We start from the raw sequence: 16,478 nt of genomic DNA, 5'->3' as shown, positions 1-16,478 counted from the left end.
AACAAAATGTTTTCTACTTTGTGGTATTTTAATAGAATTTTTATCATATGGATAGACTAGTTCCGCTTATTAGGTGTGCGGGAAGTGTTTCACTAACTGAAGCCTGCCAATGTATTTGAGCCTCCCCAATGCTCATTTGAACTTGGAGACACTGATACGTTTCACTTGAATATTAAACGTAGTATTCTTACTGTACCATTGTTGTAGTTAATCCATGAAAGCTGTACTCATCACAAGTTGTCATTTTTTTCTAGGCGAGACAGCTGCCTTGGTACGGACTGAGACAATCGTTGTTATGTCGTTTTCTCTTGCCACTATAATCGTGTCCTCTCTCTCCGGGGGGGGGGGGGGGGTTGCGGGTGCAGAATGTGCGACACAGGCGAAGGCCTCTTCACGTTCCAGACACGTGAGGGAGAGGCCATTTACCAGAAGGTCCACACGGCCACGCTCGCCATAGCCGAGCAGCACGAGCGAGCCCTGCTCGAGATGGAGCGGAACGCTCGGGTAAATTCTCCACGGCTCCGTCGCACCGCACGCACGGACGCGGAGAATCGCGCGTCCCCGTTGACGACGCGCGGCAATGTTATTAATAACCCTTTCCCGTTCAAGTTACGTCTGCAAGTCGCAGGGTGGGTGTCCCGGTCACAACGCACAAGCGGTCCAGCGTTAATTTTGGTTCGAGAAGCATAGCACCGTTGTGTGTTGACCGACTCTCTGTGTTGCATTACCTTTCATTTCGATATTTTGCTAGGTTATTTAATTTAATGTGTCTCTCTCCCGTTCTCCTAATTTTCAAGCTTGCGTACTTTAACACCCGTCGTCCTACCCATTGACATGCAAATTTTTTCTCTAACCCCCTCCCTCTCTCCGCCCCCGCCCCCTCTCTCTATTTAAGGCCTCGTCACAGAGACGTTCTCTCTCTGTGTGCCTATGTGTTGCTCTCTCTCTCTCTATGTATCTTGGTGATATCTGTCTGCTTATATGCCTGTCTATAGTTTTCTGGTTAGATTTGTGTTGCTATTTCATTTATACCTGATGATGATTGCTTGTGTTGCAATCGAAACGTCGTATGCTATTATTTAATTTATTATTTTATCCTTATACGTGACTTTACCGAAAGAACCAAAGAATAGCACCGTTGCTTTGAAAGACATTGTACTCAACGCAGAGAACCAGTGACAGAACCACACTCGATAATAGCTGGAGCCAAACTGTGTCAGACGCTCTCCCGCATGGTCTTGTGGGAGCCTCGGTACCAATAAAGTAAAATTTCGATTTAAAGCTTTCGTGACTGCAGGGATTCATATTCTTGGTTCTTTCAGTAAAGTCACGTAGAAGGAAAATATTAAAAATAAGAATACCAATAAAGTTATTTTATTTTAGTGTACGTCATCAGAAAGGAATCGGAAGGAAATGGGGAAGGGTTAAGACTCGGCCTGCTTCTTGGTTTGTCTCGTTTGTACAGTTACGTCCATTTCCTTAGCCTAAAAAACAACACCATGATTATGAATAATTGTCATTGATTGAGCATCCACATGCAATCTCAAGACGCTTTACAAAAATATCAAAGCTGGCCGTGGGAAGGCTCAGGAATTTGGAAAACATTGAGAGAGAGGAGACGGCAAAAACTGCAGCAGGATATCCTCGTAGAAGCAACTGGGACCCAGCATCATCAACAATGAGCTCCAGGATACAGCCAGGACAGCTATGGCAACCTAAATATAATATTAGCATAGCATTTGCATTTACATCACATACTTCCCGACATGCATGATTCAACGCGATGCATTGCGAGCTTAGAAATAATTTTATTCAACAATCAATGCATCTTTAAGTCGTTATGGAAACCATCCTCTAGCCACGGAGGTCAAATTTCTACCACTAAGTCAGAGACATTTGTGCTGGTTTCATCACGGAGACGGATTTTTTTTTACACCCACTCCATGTCATATATCCAGTCGTTACACATTCATCTTGACCAATTAACCACCCACACCCCGTACAATATTTGCACGTGGTGTAACTGTCACTCGCTAAAGATGTCCATAATCCAGACATTTTTTCTCTCCTCTTCGCCTTGTCCTGTTGATGCCGAGTTGTTAGAAATTTGACCCTTTTTTCCCCCATCCAATGTATTCTTAATCCCACGTACATTAGCCACGTTTATTCCTGTCAATTCGCCTATTTGTGCTCGGTCTGAAATGCTCTATGGATGTTCACATAGCCATTTATTTTCTTTCTCACATATCTGCCTACAGCTCAGTTCCCAGAGACACAGATAAGGTGCTTATTGTACCATGATTCTGACGTTGTGACCCCAGGTGTACCATAACCACTCCAATGCTTGACCCAAGTTAATTTTGGCAAAGCAAATTTAAATCGCTATTTACAAAAAAAAATTACCAGGAAGCAGAATTGATGCTTTGGATTGGGCAATTAGGCCCCAGAGAGACGTATAGACCCACCTGAATGCACTTGGGTTTGAGAAGTTGCATGGTGGTTAGCGCATTGCGCCAATAACCCCACGATCTAAGTTCGATTCCCGGATAACATGAGTGACATCTGAACCAGTCTTACCATCTGCACGCCCCCCCCCCCATTCTCCTTCGCCAATCCACTGACGATTATGGCAAAGAATAACACTGGTCAACAACAACAACAAACATTTCTGGACTGGACTTTTGCAGCTAACTTCAGGGTGCTGATTCCAAATCTGATCTCAGATTTGCTCTATCACATCTCATTTTTACGCTATCGGCATACCCCATTTTCATTGATTTTACCCGAAATTAACTCTGTCACTTATGATTGCAAGTTGTTGCGAGTCAGTGACTGCTTTAGTGTTAAAATATGGTGCTGTATTTTTAGGATAGTGTGTTTATAATATAATTTTATGTAGATATCCCCATTTATTTAATATTTTTCTTCTGCAGTTTTTTTTAAATGCTATATTTTATATCTCATAAACTTGATGTGATACACAAAAACTGATGCCAGATTTGGAATCAGCACCCCAAAATTACCTTAAAACCGTTGGAATACCCTATGCCAGAAAAAGTGTGTTGACCAGTGTAGTCGAACAAGACAGACACCATATTCTTTGGGTCTTTTGGTAAAGTCACGTAGATAAGTTCAAAGAAAATAACAAAAATAACAAAAAAACTACGACGTTTGCCTCAGCAGCTTTCCTCTCTTTTTTCAACGGTTTTACTTAACTTGACTCCTATGTTTGTCATGGTCAAATCTTGTAGTCAAAATTTCGTCCACTTACCGTTGTCCAATAAATTCCACATTTTGCACACGTACTCAGATCCGGTGACAATGCATGCCTGTATCAAAATCGACATCAATGAATCAATTAATGAGCTACTTTAAAGCAATTTACATTTTGTATGGACGCCTTATTATTTATATATATTTGTGTAGGTAAAACACGCCCCGGGTCCCTAAACTGTGGAATCGGCTCGCCCAAGAAGCAGGCGCCACGTGTCGTCTCGTGTGAACGAGTTACGAGCACCCTCACTCCACACAGACAAACGTTGTACATTGAAGATGAATTAATAAAGTAATCAATTAATTTAAGTAAGCGTCCATGTGGGAGCAGGCTCCGCATCATTGACGTACTTCTCGACCGTGAGTTAAACGAAGTTGTTAAAAAAAACTAAAAAAAAAAACTTAAAAAAAAAGTTTATTCAGCCTGATGATGAACGCTTGCGCTGCGATCGAAACGTCATAGTTTTTGTCTGTTTGTTATTTTCTTTGAACCTATCTACGCGACTTTACCCAAAGAATATGAATTCCTGCAGTCACGAAAGCTTCAAGTCGAGATTCAAGACCGATACCACAGCATGGGGGAGTCCTTGATCCAGTCGTAGATTGACAAAAGTGTGTAGATTATTATTATTGCATTTGCATCTGAATGCTTGCAAGGTCTGGGATATACACCGAAGAATATGTATTTCATAATTCAAAACAGAAGATCCCTTGATAAAGTCTGGATACATTCATGACTACCTTCCATAAACAAATTACATTCCAAGGTTATTTAAGCATCGTGTATGGTGATACATTTTTTATGCAAAATAAATGCAATGCTTAACTGAATCGAACTACATTAACAAATCAGCACTATTAGGCCGTATGTTTGTTGAACTTCTTTCACACCGTACATAGCCAACTGTGCTAATCGGAGGTGCGGGGCACGATTAAGTCCTAAATTAATGCTTTCTCATTACAAATGTTGTAGAAAATGTCTTAAATTGTAAAACTATATCGTGAAAACAACTGCCAACCGTACGTGTGCGTTCTAGAGCAACCGGCACTACAATTATTGTTACACTTTGCACTGCTTGCATGATTTTTATACACACAGCACATGCATAAACGCATTAGCATAACTGAATTGCGCATAACACATTCAATTAAAGTTTAGTATGTGTATGCAAAATAGCCTGGGTTGTGTGCAATATTTCTCGGGCATCTAGCAGATATTGCACTCTGCTCGAGCTTAATTATGCAGTTGAGAAATATGCTTCTGACAGTTTATGCTACGAAATTATACAATGAAATTGTTTTTGGTTGTTCTTCTTCCGTTAAGGTTTAGAATGTTGTGGCACACAGCGCCTGACACACATCTGTGCATGAACAAGAGCGGTTTTTAAAACTTGAGAACATCATTGGTGGAGGGTGACATGACAGAATGATTTCACGCGTATTGTTAATAGCAACAGTAATCATGTTTTTTTTTTAAATCACATCTCAAAACATTACAAAAAGATTGTTTATTCAAGCCGAAAACAATTTTTCTCGTTTCATGAAACACGTTTTCGTGTTAGATTTACGCGATCTAACCCAAAAATAGCTGCATTATGGATGACATTGGTCGCCGCGAATGCCGACGTGTTACACTTTCTCGCTGTGTGTTTCACAGTTACACTTAGATTAATATTGGCAATGTTCAGATAAGAGACAAGACGGCAAAGTACGATCTCGAAAAGTAAAAACATGTTAATTTAGACTGTGCTGTGAACGTACAATAATGTTCTTATGGTTGGGTTATGTTCTCACTTTGCATGAAGGTGCTACTGTCATCTTATCTGTGGAGGCTATGTACAAGATAGCAACAATGTTTTTGCTCGCTAACAAGTGCACAGTCTTCCCACACAACATCACTGACGCAGTATTCGCCGAGCACGTTGACTTTTGAAAGCGGTGGGGTGCGGTTTAAAATGTGGCGAAACCACAACGAGAAAACAGGGATCTGTGGTGCAGCGCTGAGTGCGCCGTGCTTTGAACCCGGTCACCGAAATTCTATTTCCCAAGACTGCTAACATCACTTGCGATAAATATCTAAACCGAGTCCTGGTTATCATCCCTTTTCACCAAACGGGACTGACCAGCAAGGTGAAATATGGTCAAACGATCTCTTAGACGACCAGGAGTCAGCAACCAAAATAAAACAAGAAGAGCAATTTTTTTAGAATTTAGTTTCTTAAGAAATAAAAAAATAATATTTCAAGAGCCGCAATTGCGTGCAAATACGAGACGGTGATCCTTGATAAACAACTTCACGAATCAGCGGTCCTTAAAGATCCGCATGCATCTCTGGGGCCGACCCCTGCCCCAGAAGGACACGGATTTGGGGAGGTCTCCACCCAGCAGCGGATGATGCCAGACTGTTAATGTTCATCTCGGACACACGTCCCATACGTGAACGACAAACGAGGCTTCATTCCTCACTCGATATTCACCGGAACGCCGCGAACAAGGATCGTTTGCATAGTTAAGGCACTACCACAACATTGCAACGTGCGCCTATCCATAATAATTATGAGATAACATTGTACCCTGGGTCGATTTAAAGCTTTCGTGACTCCAGGGATTCATCTTCTTGGCTCTTTCGGTAAAAGTCACGTGGAAGGTAAATAATAAAATAATAAAAATAAAACATTGTATTTTATTGTTGTATTTTCATTATTTTATTATTTCCCTTCTACGTGACTTTACCAAAAGAGCTAAGAAGATTGTACCCTGTATTGTACTCCTACGAAACGGCTTCATGCAACTTATAGGAGGATTAAACAAGGGGTAATGGATGTCGCCTGTTAAAACTGAAATTAAGCAGTGGCTAAATGAAGAAGCTACGACGAAACCACGACATTTACAATTGGAGGACGACGTTTCGCCAGTAATGACAACCAACAGGCGACAGCCATCAGAGTTGTGGAGGAAACCTCCTCCTGCTGCTGCTGCCTCGCTCTGTTTCGCTCGTCGGGTGGTGGAGGCGGCTTTCACGACACATTTATATTTACGCGATCTAACCCCCCCAAAAAAACAATATTATGAATATTGGTCGCGAAAGCCTACGAGTTAAACTAGCACGGTTGGCTAGGGGGGTTAACCCAAACGCGCAGCTTGCGTATGGGGGGGGGGTCTACTGACAATGTACGCATAGCCTCGATAATAATTTGTCGACATTGGCCTTCAAATGAGTTAGATAGTCCGGCGGCGGACTATCTGTTTGCTTAAACGCGTTCATATTATTAATCCTTGATCGTTTCTGCGTGGATTAAATATCGGCCGTTCTATAGGATTCGGGAAGGGGAGGGGTCAAGTTTTTACAGATTTTTTTGCGTACGTGCGAAATGGATGGCCCCCTACGTACGTACGGTGCGAAAGAAGTTCAACATACACACGTAAACTAAAAAAACTCCACAATTGATCCATCAACCTGTGGACCTTCTGAACCCCACCGTTCATCACGTGCCCGCAACGAGGTGTTCTTATCGGAGCAAATTCAACTGCTGCTCCATAAAACTTGGCTCTCCATCCCTCCCTCCCTCCCTCTCTCTCTCCCCCACCGGATCTCTCCCAGCTGCTGACTCCGGCTGGACGCGACTTCTTGACCTGCCGCGCGGCTGTCGCGGTGGCCACGGCCCTGCCACGTGGCGGCTACTGGCAGCACATCACGAGGCAGCGAAGCTCGTCCGACCTATGTGAGCTGAGCAGCAGCAGCAGCGGCGGTGGTGGCGGCGGCTTCGGCATCACGCCGTACGGCTCCTCCGGCCAGCACAGCAAATACGGTGACTCCGAAAGCACGCCAACATCTGCTGCTGCTTCTGATGATGATGATGATGGGACTATTGTAAATTGTTGCGGATTTACTCTGCAACACAGCGGTGTGCTGTGCTTGTAATTAATTGGCATGTTCTGTTTACGTGACAGCTTACAAATTGGCTGTGTCGGGTGTTGGCGGGTTTAACGACACTTTTATATTGACGCGATCTAACCCACGAAATGTGTTACGGATGATATTGGTCGCGAAAGTCGAAGTGTGATACGGGAATATTGTGCTATCATGAAAGGCCATTGCACGAAACGTCGCACTTTTCAGAATCGGAATATTTATTTATACTGGAGGAATCCGATGAGCTATAAAGCTCTTTTTCCATGGGGCGGAGTTTTGCGGGGGGGGGGGGGGCACGGGGGATGAACAAAGCCCCGCACAAACTGGACACATAGGGGTCGAAATGGTAAAATGACACAGTGTTTATCGAAATAAAACGCAAACTGATGCCTATCGGAATGCAGTCACACCATCACCCCGCACAGAAATCTGCTCTTATCAAGACGCTCATTCATCGAGCTAAGAAAGTGTCAGATGGTGACAGTCTGAGAAGTGAAATTCAACGTGTTAAATAAACGCTGCAATTGAACGGCTACAATGATGTCCAAATCAACAGGGCATTGCATGCCAAAACCAAATCAAATAACACGAGCATTGAAGCTTCCCAAGTAATTAAAACCGATCGAAATACCGTACATTGGGGGAGTAACTGTTAAACTAGCCAGATGTTTGGAAAAACAAAACATCCGAGTCACATTTGGCACGGTACATAAAATCCAGAAATTAATATCTGGTACAAAAGATGTATTACCGAAGCTGTCAACAGAAGGTGTGTTCAGGATTAACTGCACGTGCGGTAAATGTTATGTTGGGCAAACAGGACGAATGATCAGCACGAAACAAAAAGAACATCAGAGAAATATTAAATTATCCCAAATACAACTGTCAGCAGTAGCAGAACACGCGTTCCAACAAAACTAGCAACTCTATCTCCGTGACTTTATCGAAAGACCCAAAGAACATAGCTACTGCTGGCCAAAACAGGTGGACTTCTCCACAAATCCGGCTGTCGCCTGATGAAGCTAGTTGTAATTATTGTCCTCCTCCACCCGACGCAGCCAATTAATAAAGCTGTCACGTGAACAAAACACGACAATTTTCGACGCACCGGTGTGTTGGCAAGCAATTAACAAAATTACCAAATTGGCGCGTTTGTTCACCTATTAAGGCGAACACATAACACGAAATGTGTTGGTGGCCAGCACCAAGCCCCCAGCCATCGTTGTCTCCCGAGTGTTGATGTTTAGTTAGTCGCACCAGGCGTTCGTTTAATTCCGAGTTCATTAAATCCTGAGTCGACCTAGGGGAGGCCTAGAATTGATTCAGATATGTTATTACCGTTCTGTTTAACACGTCGGCTTTCGCGACCAATATTATCCACGAGGGTTTTGGTTTTGATCGCTAAATATGTTGGTGTCAGTGTGCGTTTTTTTTCAGTAAACACTCTGTTATTTTATCGTTTCGGCCGTGTCCGAGCCTAATATTCAGAAATGGGAGAGTTCTCACTTCCATGGTGAGCTGGATGGACGGGTTTTGCTGCTTGAGATGATTTAGAAATGCATTAAGTGTATCTCTACCGTGTTGGCTAGACCACCAATGTTGGGCCTCCACGTATCTAAACCAAACAGAGGGCTTTAGTGTGCTTGAGGCTATTGCTTTATTACTTTTATTGGTCGTTAGCGAGAATCAAAATCGGCGGGATTTAAGAATTTAAGAAAGCTTCTCATTATTTCAACCGCCACTTCCAGGAGATCGAAACGGACCGGCGGACCTGGATTGCACGTCCAGTGTCCGCCAAAAAATAATTACATCACGCCGGCAAAAAATCTCAACGTACATGAAAAACGTGCGAATGAGATGGCGCGAGAGCCGAGGACATCTCCAATAACGTCCCGTTGTTGGCTCGCAGCACGCCCCGTGTTTAGACGCAAACGCGCCCCTTCTGCTTTCGCGTTGATTTACGTCCTTGGTTGGCGTAATAGCGGGCGGTTTAATTAGCGCTTTGCCCATTTCCAACGCGAGATGCTTGGGAGGGATCACTCACACACACGGACGCGCCTTGTGAATTAAATATAAAACGGTCGCTTGTGGAACACGTTTGATCAGTAGCGGGCGGGTGGGGATAACCAGTTTAACGAAGCTTTTTAATCTTTCACGCCTCTCCTGTGCATACCTTAATTGGGGGGGGGGGGATACTGATGTTGTGTAATCATCATCGTCATGATGACAGCCGCCATGATCAATCCACTGCTGGATGAAGACGCCCCAAATCCGCAGCAATCCATCCAGCATCTGCACTCGTACGAACTCTATTTCATCACTCTTATCTCCGAGTTGTTAAGCCCTCGCGGCCACGTTCTGTCCCTCGGCTTATTTTGCAGATATAAATTATCGTGTAAAGTGCGCACAGTAACGAGGACAGGGTGATGTCGGGATGTTCACCGAAAGGAAGCAATAATCATCTATCCGTCTTGCAAAGTGACAGGTCTTCAGTTGGGTCAATATTCTCCACTTGCACCTCTTAAGTGTGTACACCAACATCACTTGGACCAGTGCCGTGATTGTTGTAACCACTCATCTGCAAGTCACACGCAGTTGGTTGCAACAAATTCCATTAGTTCAGAGAATGCTTATTTCATATTTATTATACTGTGATCTGTGTAATGGGTTGCCAGACCCACATGCACATTGGCACATTTTCAGATATTGTACAATGCAGCGCATATTTGCATTTGTGCTGGGGGTCTTTGTCAGCTCGATGGTTTTGCAGCAGGTAATTACTTTCCTGTAAAGGCATTGTGTTTGCCTTCTGCTCAGTGTAACCAATCATTTTATAACGATCCATTGATGTCTTTTCATGTTATGATAGGCAAAGGATGTACGCGTGGGCATACTGCTTATGATTACGGCTTAGTTCTTGTAAAGCTCGTTTCTCGATGCGTTTTTGTGGCTATATGTATCGACGTTCAAGACCATCGGGCTTAACAGCTATCAGACAAATATTATCTAGCTGCTTTTTATTTTAGCAAGAGAGCCCTGGACAAATTTCTGACGTTCTAAGTCTCATCAGCAATCAGGTTTGTTAAACATAAGCTTGTTTGGTTATTAGAAGAACGTGCCATCTTAGCCACCAGGCTGGTGAACCAAAATATTGTAGTTACGTGGAAACACAGAACAGAGTTCTGCTTACAAATGCCATTAATTATTACTCATCACGATGGGGTTTTCTCGTTCAATACAGAGCTCTTACCACAGAATACCTTCTGCAGGGTTTGCTTGCAGTTCATGAGCGGTCGTTTTGGCCTGTATTGCCCCTTTTTTTTGGCGACTCACGTTAAATAATGCTGCACATTTCTCCCCAATGTCATGCAGCCCTATGCGTGGCCCAGCCAGCTCAGGCAACATTCTGTGGATGATCGATGTGATTAATGTACACCAGACTCATTATGCGTTGTTGGCAGAGGGTCGGTCTGGAAAGCCTTTAGGCTGATGGTAAAAAAAAATTTCATTTTTTATATGGAGACACAATAGGGGTCTCTTAAATTGACTTGATTAAAGGCCAATTTGTCCATTGACATTCCTGATCATGTCCACCCAGGATATGTGCAATATCTGCTTCACACCAATCGATGGTGCGCAGGCTATGAAGAGTAAGCAGTTTAATGCACGTGCTTTCGTGGATGCAACCCTTGCAGAACTGCGTGGAGAAATGTGTGGTCACACTTCAAAGGCGCCTCACCACAGCAATTTAAAATTCGTTTGGCGTGCCAATGAAGCTGATATTTTTGAAGTCTTTGAAACTCTTTTGGCTGTATTTTAATTATGAAACTGGAAAAGCATTGGGCGGCAAACCAATGTCAGCATTGCATAGATACACTCTTTAATGATAATCACATCTCATTAGCAATAAGGGGAGTCTCGTTTTGCCAACTCTTGGCCATGATGCCCCCTATATGCAATTAAATAGATAAGTATACAATGTCTCCTTCATATATATGTATCTTGACATGATTTTTTTTTATTTGTACAACCCATAATGTCAGCAGCGTTATTTCAGGACAAGCGAAAGCGGGACCGGTTTAGACATAACAGCGTCTGATCAGCAGAGTCAGGCCGTCTTGAATCAATCGCTGGTGAATCGCCACACTTTATACTTTCTCTTTAAGCTAAGGATTTCTTGTTCGACGCAAATGTGTAAAATAGTTGAGTCAAAATATGCATTAGTATCGTTGTGGAGAATATAGAGAAATTAGATTCGCAATGTCTCCATCATATATCCGTCTGTAAGATTGTTAGATGTGTAAAGCTGATTGCCTACGAAGCTGTGGACGAGCAAAATCATGGAACACATTCCAATTTGCCAGACTGAACATGATGAAGCATCGTTTCTAAGCCTTTGTCTTTTAAATATACACCTAAGCCTAAACGACTTATCTTTCAGTGCAATTGAGTGTGGGTTTTCCATGCAATTTACACGAAATCTATTATTGACTCCATCCTCAACTCCACGGTTGCAGCCGAGCTGACAAACGTTGCTAATTGAAAAGTAATTTAATTTACCCCCTGCCGGATTGAAGATGTAATACGGTACAATACATCAAATGGTGAAATGTAAAATATATATTATTAAAACCTCTATTTTGACTTACATCCTACACACTTCTACGTCAGCACTTAGAACAAATACATAAACACATTTAAGAGAATAATGCAAAGCTATTGTAGCATGGTACATGACCATCATGTAACTCTCTATTCTCTGCTGAGCGATGGGCTCCAGAATATTGTTGCAGTCCCTTATGGGCTCGTGATGTAACAGTATCTCAGGCTTGCATATGGGCTGATCTAATTGCTCCATCTCCGTAATCCAAAGTTCTATATATATATGTAATGCATTTTGTCTCGCTTAAAAAGCCATCATAACATGCAGGCCACATCGTAACTGGACATATCACGGCGTGATGGCGAACTACCAACTCAATAATGATGAGACTTGGTGGCGATGGTAACGATTGCTAAAAAGGCCACCACAACTGAACCCGTTCTCCGATCCACACCACCCTATATGCACGTATTGTACACATTAAGGGACTTTTTGTGCCTCTCCTCCCGCTGCAGGAGACTCATCGCTGAGGATACGACATGCAGGATCGTTCCAGGACTTTGCGACCGAGAGCCGGGGCAGAATGACGTCTACCGCAGCCACAACCACCACCACCACGGGAGGACACATGTGGCACTGAAATGTCATCTGAGAGCGAGAGAGCCTTGGCATAATTGACGACATTGCCACACGCAGTTGCGTTCACGGAAACGAGCTAAAATGAGGCGTAACTTGACGGCCAATTGGTGGGTGATGTTAAGCGAACCTTGGAAATAGATTGTTTTGTGTGTGGAGCGCTATTCCTACTCATCTAAAACCTTGGCTTAGGTCTGTTATACCATGTTAGTGGAAACAAACAAAAAAGTGTTGCAATTTTGAGATGTGATGACAGTGTTTTAAATCATGGAACCTCCTTTGCCAGTACCAAAATATCATGATGTAGCTGCTCACCCCGAGCTCTCATTACTCTGATAGTGCATTGTTTTTGGGCTGTACGTCTTTTGGCGTCCTCTGGTCTAGCGCCGTTTTGAGACGAGGCTAAAAAAAAGCTGTCTCCTCGTGTGGACCAATCAGTTTCAAAGACAATGCATATACTATCAGAATATATTTTTGTTTGCATTCTGACCACAAGTATTGTGGTTAATGCAGACATGATTCCTTGTAAAAGGTTTCAGTTTGGTGTTTTAACATCTTAACACAACTGTTTGTTGCCAGAAAAAAGGGGAAAACCCTCTTATCAGTGTTATGAATGTTAAAACTTTCACGCTTATTTTAACATTAGCACGAGTGAATTAAAATAGGAAAATTGTCCCATCACTAAAACGAATTCAAGTTGAATCCTACTCACTTGAAAATGACATTCAAACACAATAGAGGCTATAAATTATGCCCCATGCGGTCATTATTTTCCCGAAACGTCCAAATATATGGTCATATGGACAGATGCAGTTGTATGTTCCACGCGTAGGCGTGATGAGAGTTATTCGTAGTTGGCGCGATAACAAAACAGGCAGACGAGACAAAGGCTCGAGATGACAGGTACGCGTAATACGGATGTGTCGGGTGGATAGATAATACGACAACGGGTTAAGCAGGCCAACTGAAGTATCGTCCGCGATCAAGCAAGTCAAAGGCGTGGGCTTGAAACATTTTGAAAAGTTCCGGATGTGCACTTTGCGCAGAAGCCTTGGGCTGTGCTGTTGGCACATTTTTTTTTGGTTTGTGGAGGGAGTAAATAGTTCAGTGGTATAATTGAGCACCTTGTTCAACGGAGGCTTTTGTTTGAACAATGCACGTGGATTTCCAACGTGTTTGAAACTACAATTGCCATTCTGCACTGCGGCGGTTTGATTTAACGCTAAGATATTTGGATGTCTCGCAGTTAAATTCGGAATGCCTCAAATGGATGGTGATAGTTTTCACAATACAGAAGTAGAATTACTGGCACTGTTGTTACTTTGGTGGCTTTTTTGTGGGAAAACCAAACATACTAAACGTAGCATCAGTATGTTAGCCTGTGGTTCATAAAACTAGGGGAGTTTTGTCAAATATTGCAAAGTGTCTCTGCGGGATATTGTACCAAAAGGGGTTGGATTAATTGATAACAGGCTGTGCCATTTAAGATACGATTTGACTGAGACAAGTTAAGGGCAATATGTGGCTAGTTAGTAAAGCCTAAGGCACACGAGTGGCTACCAAGACTGATGTTTTTCTTGCACTGGCAGTCACATCTCAAATACCATAGTCCACCATACGTATTCAAATTGGTCTTTTCCTTTAGATTGCAAGGGCCCTTCGTTGTAATGCGATCAGTTTTTTGCCAGTAACCGCAGAAACATTAAAAATTGCGGTGGGACATCAGCCTACTTTTCATGTGTTTATGTGCTTATGGGAGGCCAAAATAAGCATGTCAGCACTGCAGCTGGTCCATGATTATCCTGGGTTGGATTCCAGCCAGTAGGTCGAAATGTACAGACGATTTGGTTGTGCTCTGCAATCAGCGATGTGTCAGGCTAAGCCAGTACCTGGTGCTATTTTTAGTGATTGATAGAAAAAAGGCAGCTTGGCATCGTGCAAGCTACTTACCACCGTATATCCAGTAGAATATTCCCAGTGGCACTGGCTTTAACAGTGCAATTGAATAATTTAATGTAGGGATGTTATGGTTAAAAATTGCATAACCAATTGTTACTACACAGTGAAACCTAAAATAATTTAGCAAAAGATAGTCGATTGCAAGACCTCTCTCATTAAATAAGTAATGTGCGGTGCAGAAAACCAACATGTCATTTGGAGACACACTCCTTGATGGCCACCAACCATCACTATAAATTCCAGACTCGAGAACCATCGTGCACAAGCACTGCACTGTCAATATAATGGAGCTAAATGCATCGTTTCTACAACCACTGGAAAACATTTCTGCTCACCCATGGGGGCTGAGTCCCTCCCCCAACCACAGCCTGTGTGGTCAAGGAGTGTGGAGGTCAGGAATAGATGTTTGAAATGAAATGTTGTATTAACGCCAAATGTAGGCAAGCATAAGACCACTTGAGATCATTTGTAATTTCCGCTGTGTTAGCGGATGATGTCACGGAGAGTACGTTTTTGCTTGTGTTGTCAAATCATGACTGGAGTCAAGAGGTCAGCCCTAACAAAAGTATGTGGTTCGGTTTACTAACTGTTCCTGGGGGGTAAGTGTGCTGAGCTCACTTGGGATCAGTTTGGCTTGTGAGGATTCCCATGGCAATGCATTTGGATGCAGCCCAGTTTGAGAAAAGAGCAAGCTTCGTTTTCGGTGTTCGTGCAATTGTGTTGTTACTGGAAGTAAACCAGCAGGCCATTATTTGACTTGTGGAATGATAGCATTAATTTCCACTCATTAATAAAAAAATATATAATATTTTACTCACGGTTAAATTTCTACTCTAGTAAGCTCATACCACTTTGAAATGAGTCTCTTTTTTTCTTCTTCTGCAAACCACTTTCAACGAGCGCAGCTGTGATGTCTAAAAACAACTGATGTGTCCAGGTAGATATTTTACATTTGCCTTTTGTTCCTAGAGTTGTAGAGATGTGGTTTAATTTTGTACATAACGAAGAATATGATTTCTCAATGATCACACTGCCGAAATGTGTTGTAGTCAACAGAAGATAGCATAGAGTAATGCATGGTCTTATAATGTTGGCCAAGGTAGGATAACCTTTGTCAATATCACGTACATTAGTGTCCACTTGTAATTGTTTTAAAAACATCCGATCTTTTATGACGTGTTGTCTACTGCTTCAGTCACTATGTATTCAATTTCATTGTTTAACTGTGGAGTTGATAATAAATATTAATTTACAGATGTGATTTATAAATGATTGCTTTACTGGTGATATTAAATGTCTCTTGTTGCCTTGGAGCATACATTGAACCAAGACCCAGCTCGGTACACACACAAGGCCAAAGAAAATATATTCGGCCTTGTGTGTCATTGGTTGTTTGTGGTACTTGTATAACCAGGATGTGATGATGCAGGTATAATATTACACAATAATTTGACAATGGCACCAGAAATTGACAGCAGCCATGAAGACACCCCCTTGATTTAGTCGCATCCCTCCTTGGATCTGCATCAACAAAATAGTCAAGTGGCAATGACGTTCAAAGCTCCATAATTAAGATTCAATAGCACAGTTTAATAATCATGATTCGCATATTAACTACATAGTTTGTCAAATAAAATCAATCACACTTGCAGTTGATCATTTTAAATATAAACACCGTTTATATAAATACACATTATTTTAAGTTTGAGACACAGGATTTGATTCAAGCAAAGCATACTACACTGTTTAAAATATCCATGAACAGTTACGCTGCCTAGGTGTTCAGTAAGGTAGACACATTCTCCAGGCTCTTGAGGCAATATGTGTACAGCTTGAAATCCTCTGCTCTCACACCTGCACAGATAAAAGTCACACTTAATGGGTTGAAAGACAGTACACATATATACTCACAACACATACAAGTTGAAAAACAGTAACTTTGCATATTATTGGTTCTTTCGGTAAAATCACGTAGAAGGGAAATAATAATAAAATAATAATTGTAACAAAACTTTTAGTATTGTTTTATTATTTCCCTTCTACGTGACTTTACCGAAAGAACCAAGAATATGAATCGCTGCAGTCACGAAAGCT

General features: G+C 42.3%; 2 protein-coding genes across 6 annotated transcripts in view; one reads left to right on the top strand and one right to left on the bottom strand.

Annotated features, from left to right (window-relative positions):
- Nucleotides 1–15,653, top strand: part of LOC133350854 (docking protein 6-like) — a 70,279-nt gene extending 54,626 nt beyond the window's left edge. For 2 of the 3 annotated variants that reach the window (XM_061565654.1, XM_061565653.1), the window contains 3 exons: nt 366–504; nt 6,875–7,082; nt 12,305–15,653. In XM_061565654.1, the coding sequence (XP_061421638.1) occupies nt 366–504; nt 6,875–7,082; nt 12,305–12,429 (472 nt within the window). In that variant the 3' untranslated portion in view covers nt 12,430–15,653. The remainder of the gene's footprint in view (nt 1–365; nt 505–6,874; nt 7,083–12,304) is intronic. The other variant, XM_061565655.1, reaches the window with a different exon arrangement.
- A 182-nt stretch (nt 15,654–15,835) lies between these two features.
- Nucleotides 15,836–16,478, bottom strand: part of RTTN (rotatin) — a 67,873-nt gene continuing 67,230 nt past the window's right edge. For 2 of the 3 annotated variants that reach the window (XM_061565650.1, XM_061565652.1), the window contains exon 49: nt 15,837–16,238. In XM_061565650.1, coding sequence (XP_061421634.1) covers nt 16,159–16,238 — 80 coding nt within the window. In that variant the 3' untranslated portion in view covers nt 15,837–16,158. Of the gene's footprint in view, nt 16,239–16,478 lie in introns of all 3 variants that reach the window. The other variant, XM_061565651.1, reaches the window with a different exon arrangement.

This window comes from Lethenteron reissneri, chromosome 35 (genome assembly GCF_015708825.2).
Source record: "Lethenteron reissneri isolate LAM-NWPU_2019-01 chromosome 35, ASM1570882v1, whole genome shotgun sequence".
In the NCBI taxonomy this organism is placed as follows: Eukaryota; Metazoa; Chordata; class Hyperoartia; order Petromyzontiformes; family Petromyzontidae; genus Lethenteron; species Lethenteron reissneri.
Note: the sequence above shows the minus strand (reverse complement) of the source record. Positions and strands in the feature narration are given on the sequence as shown.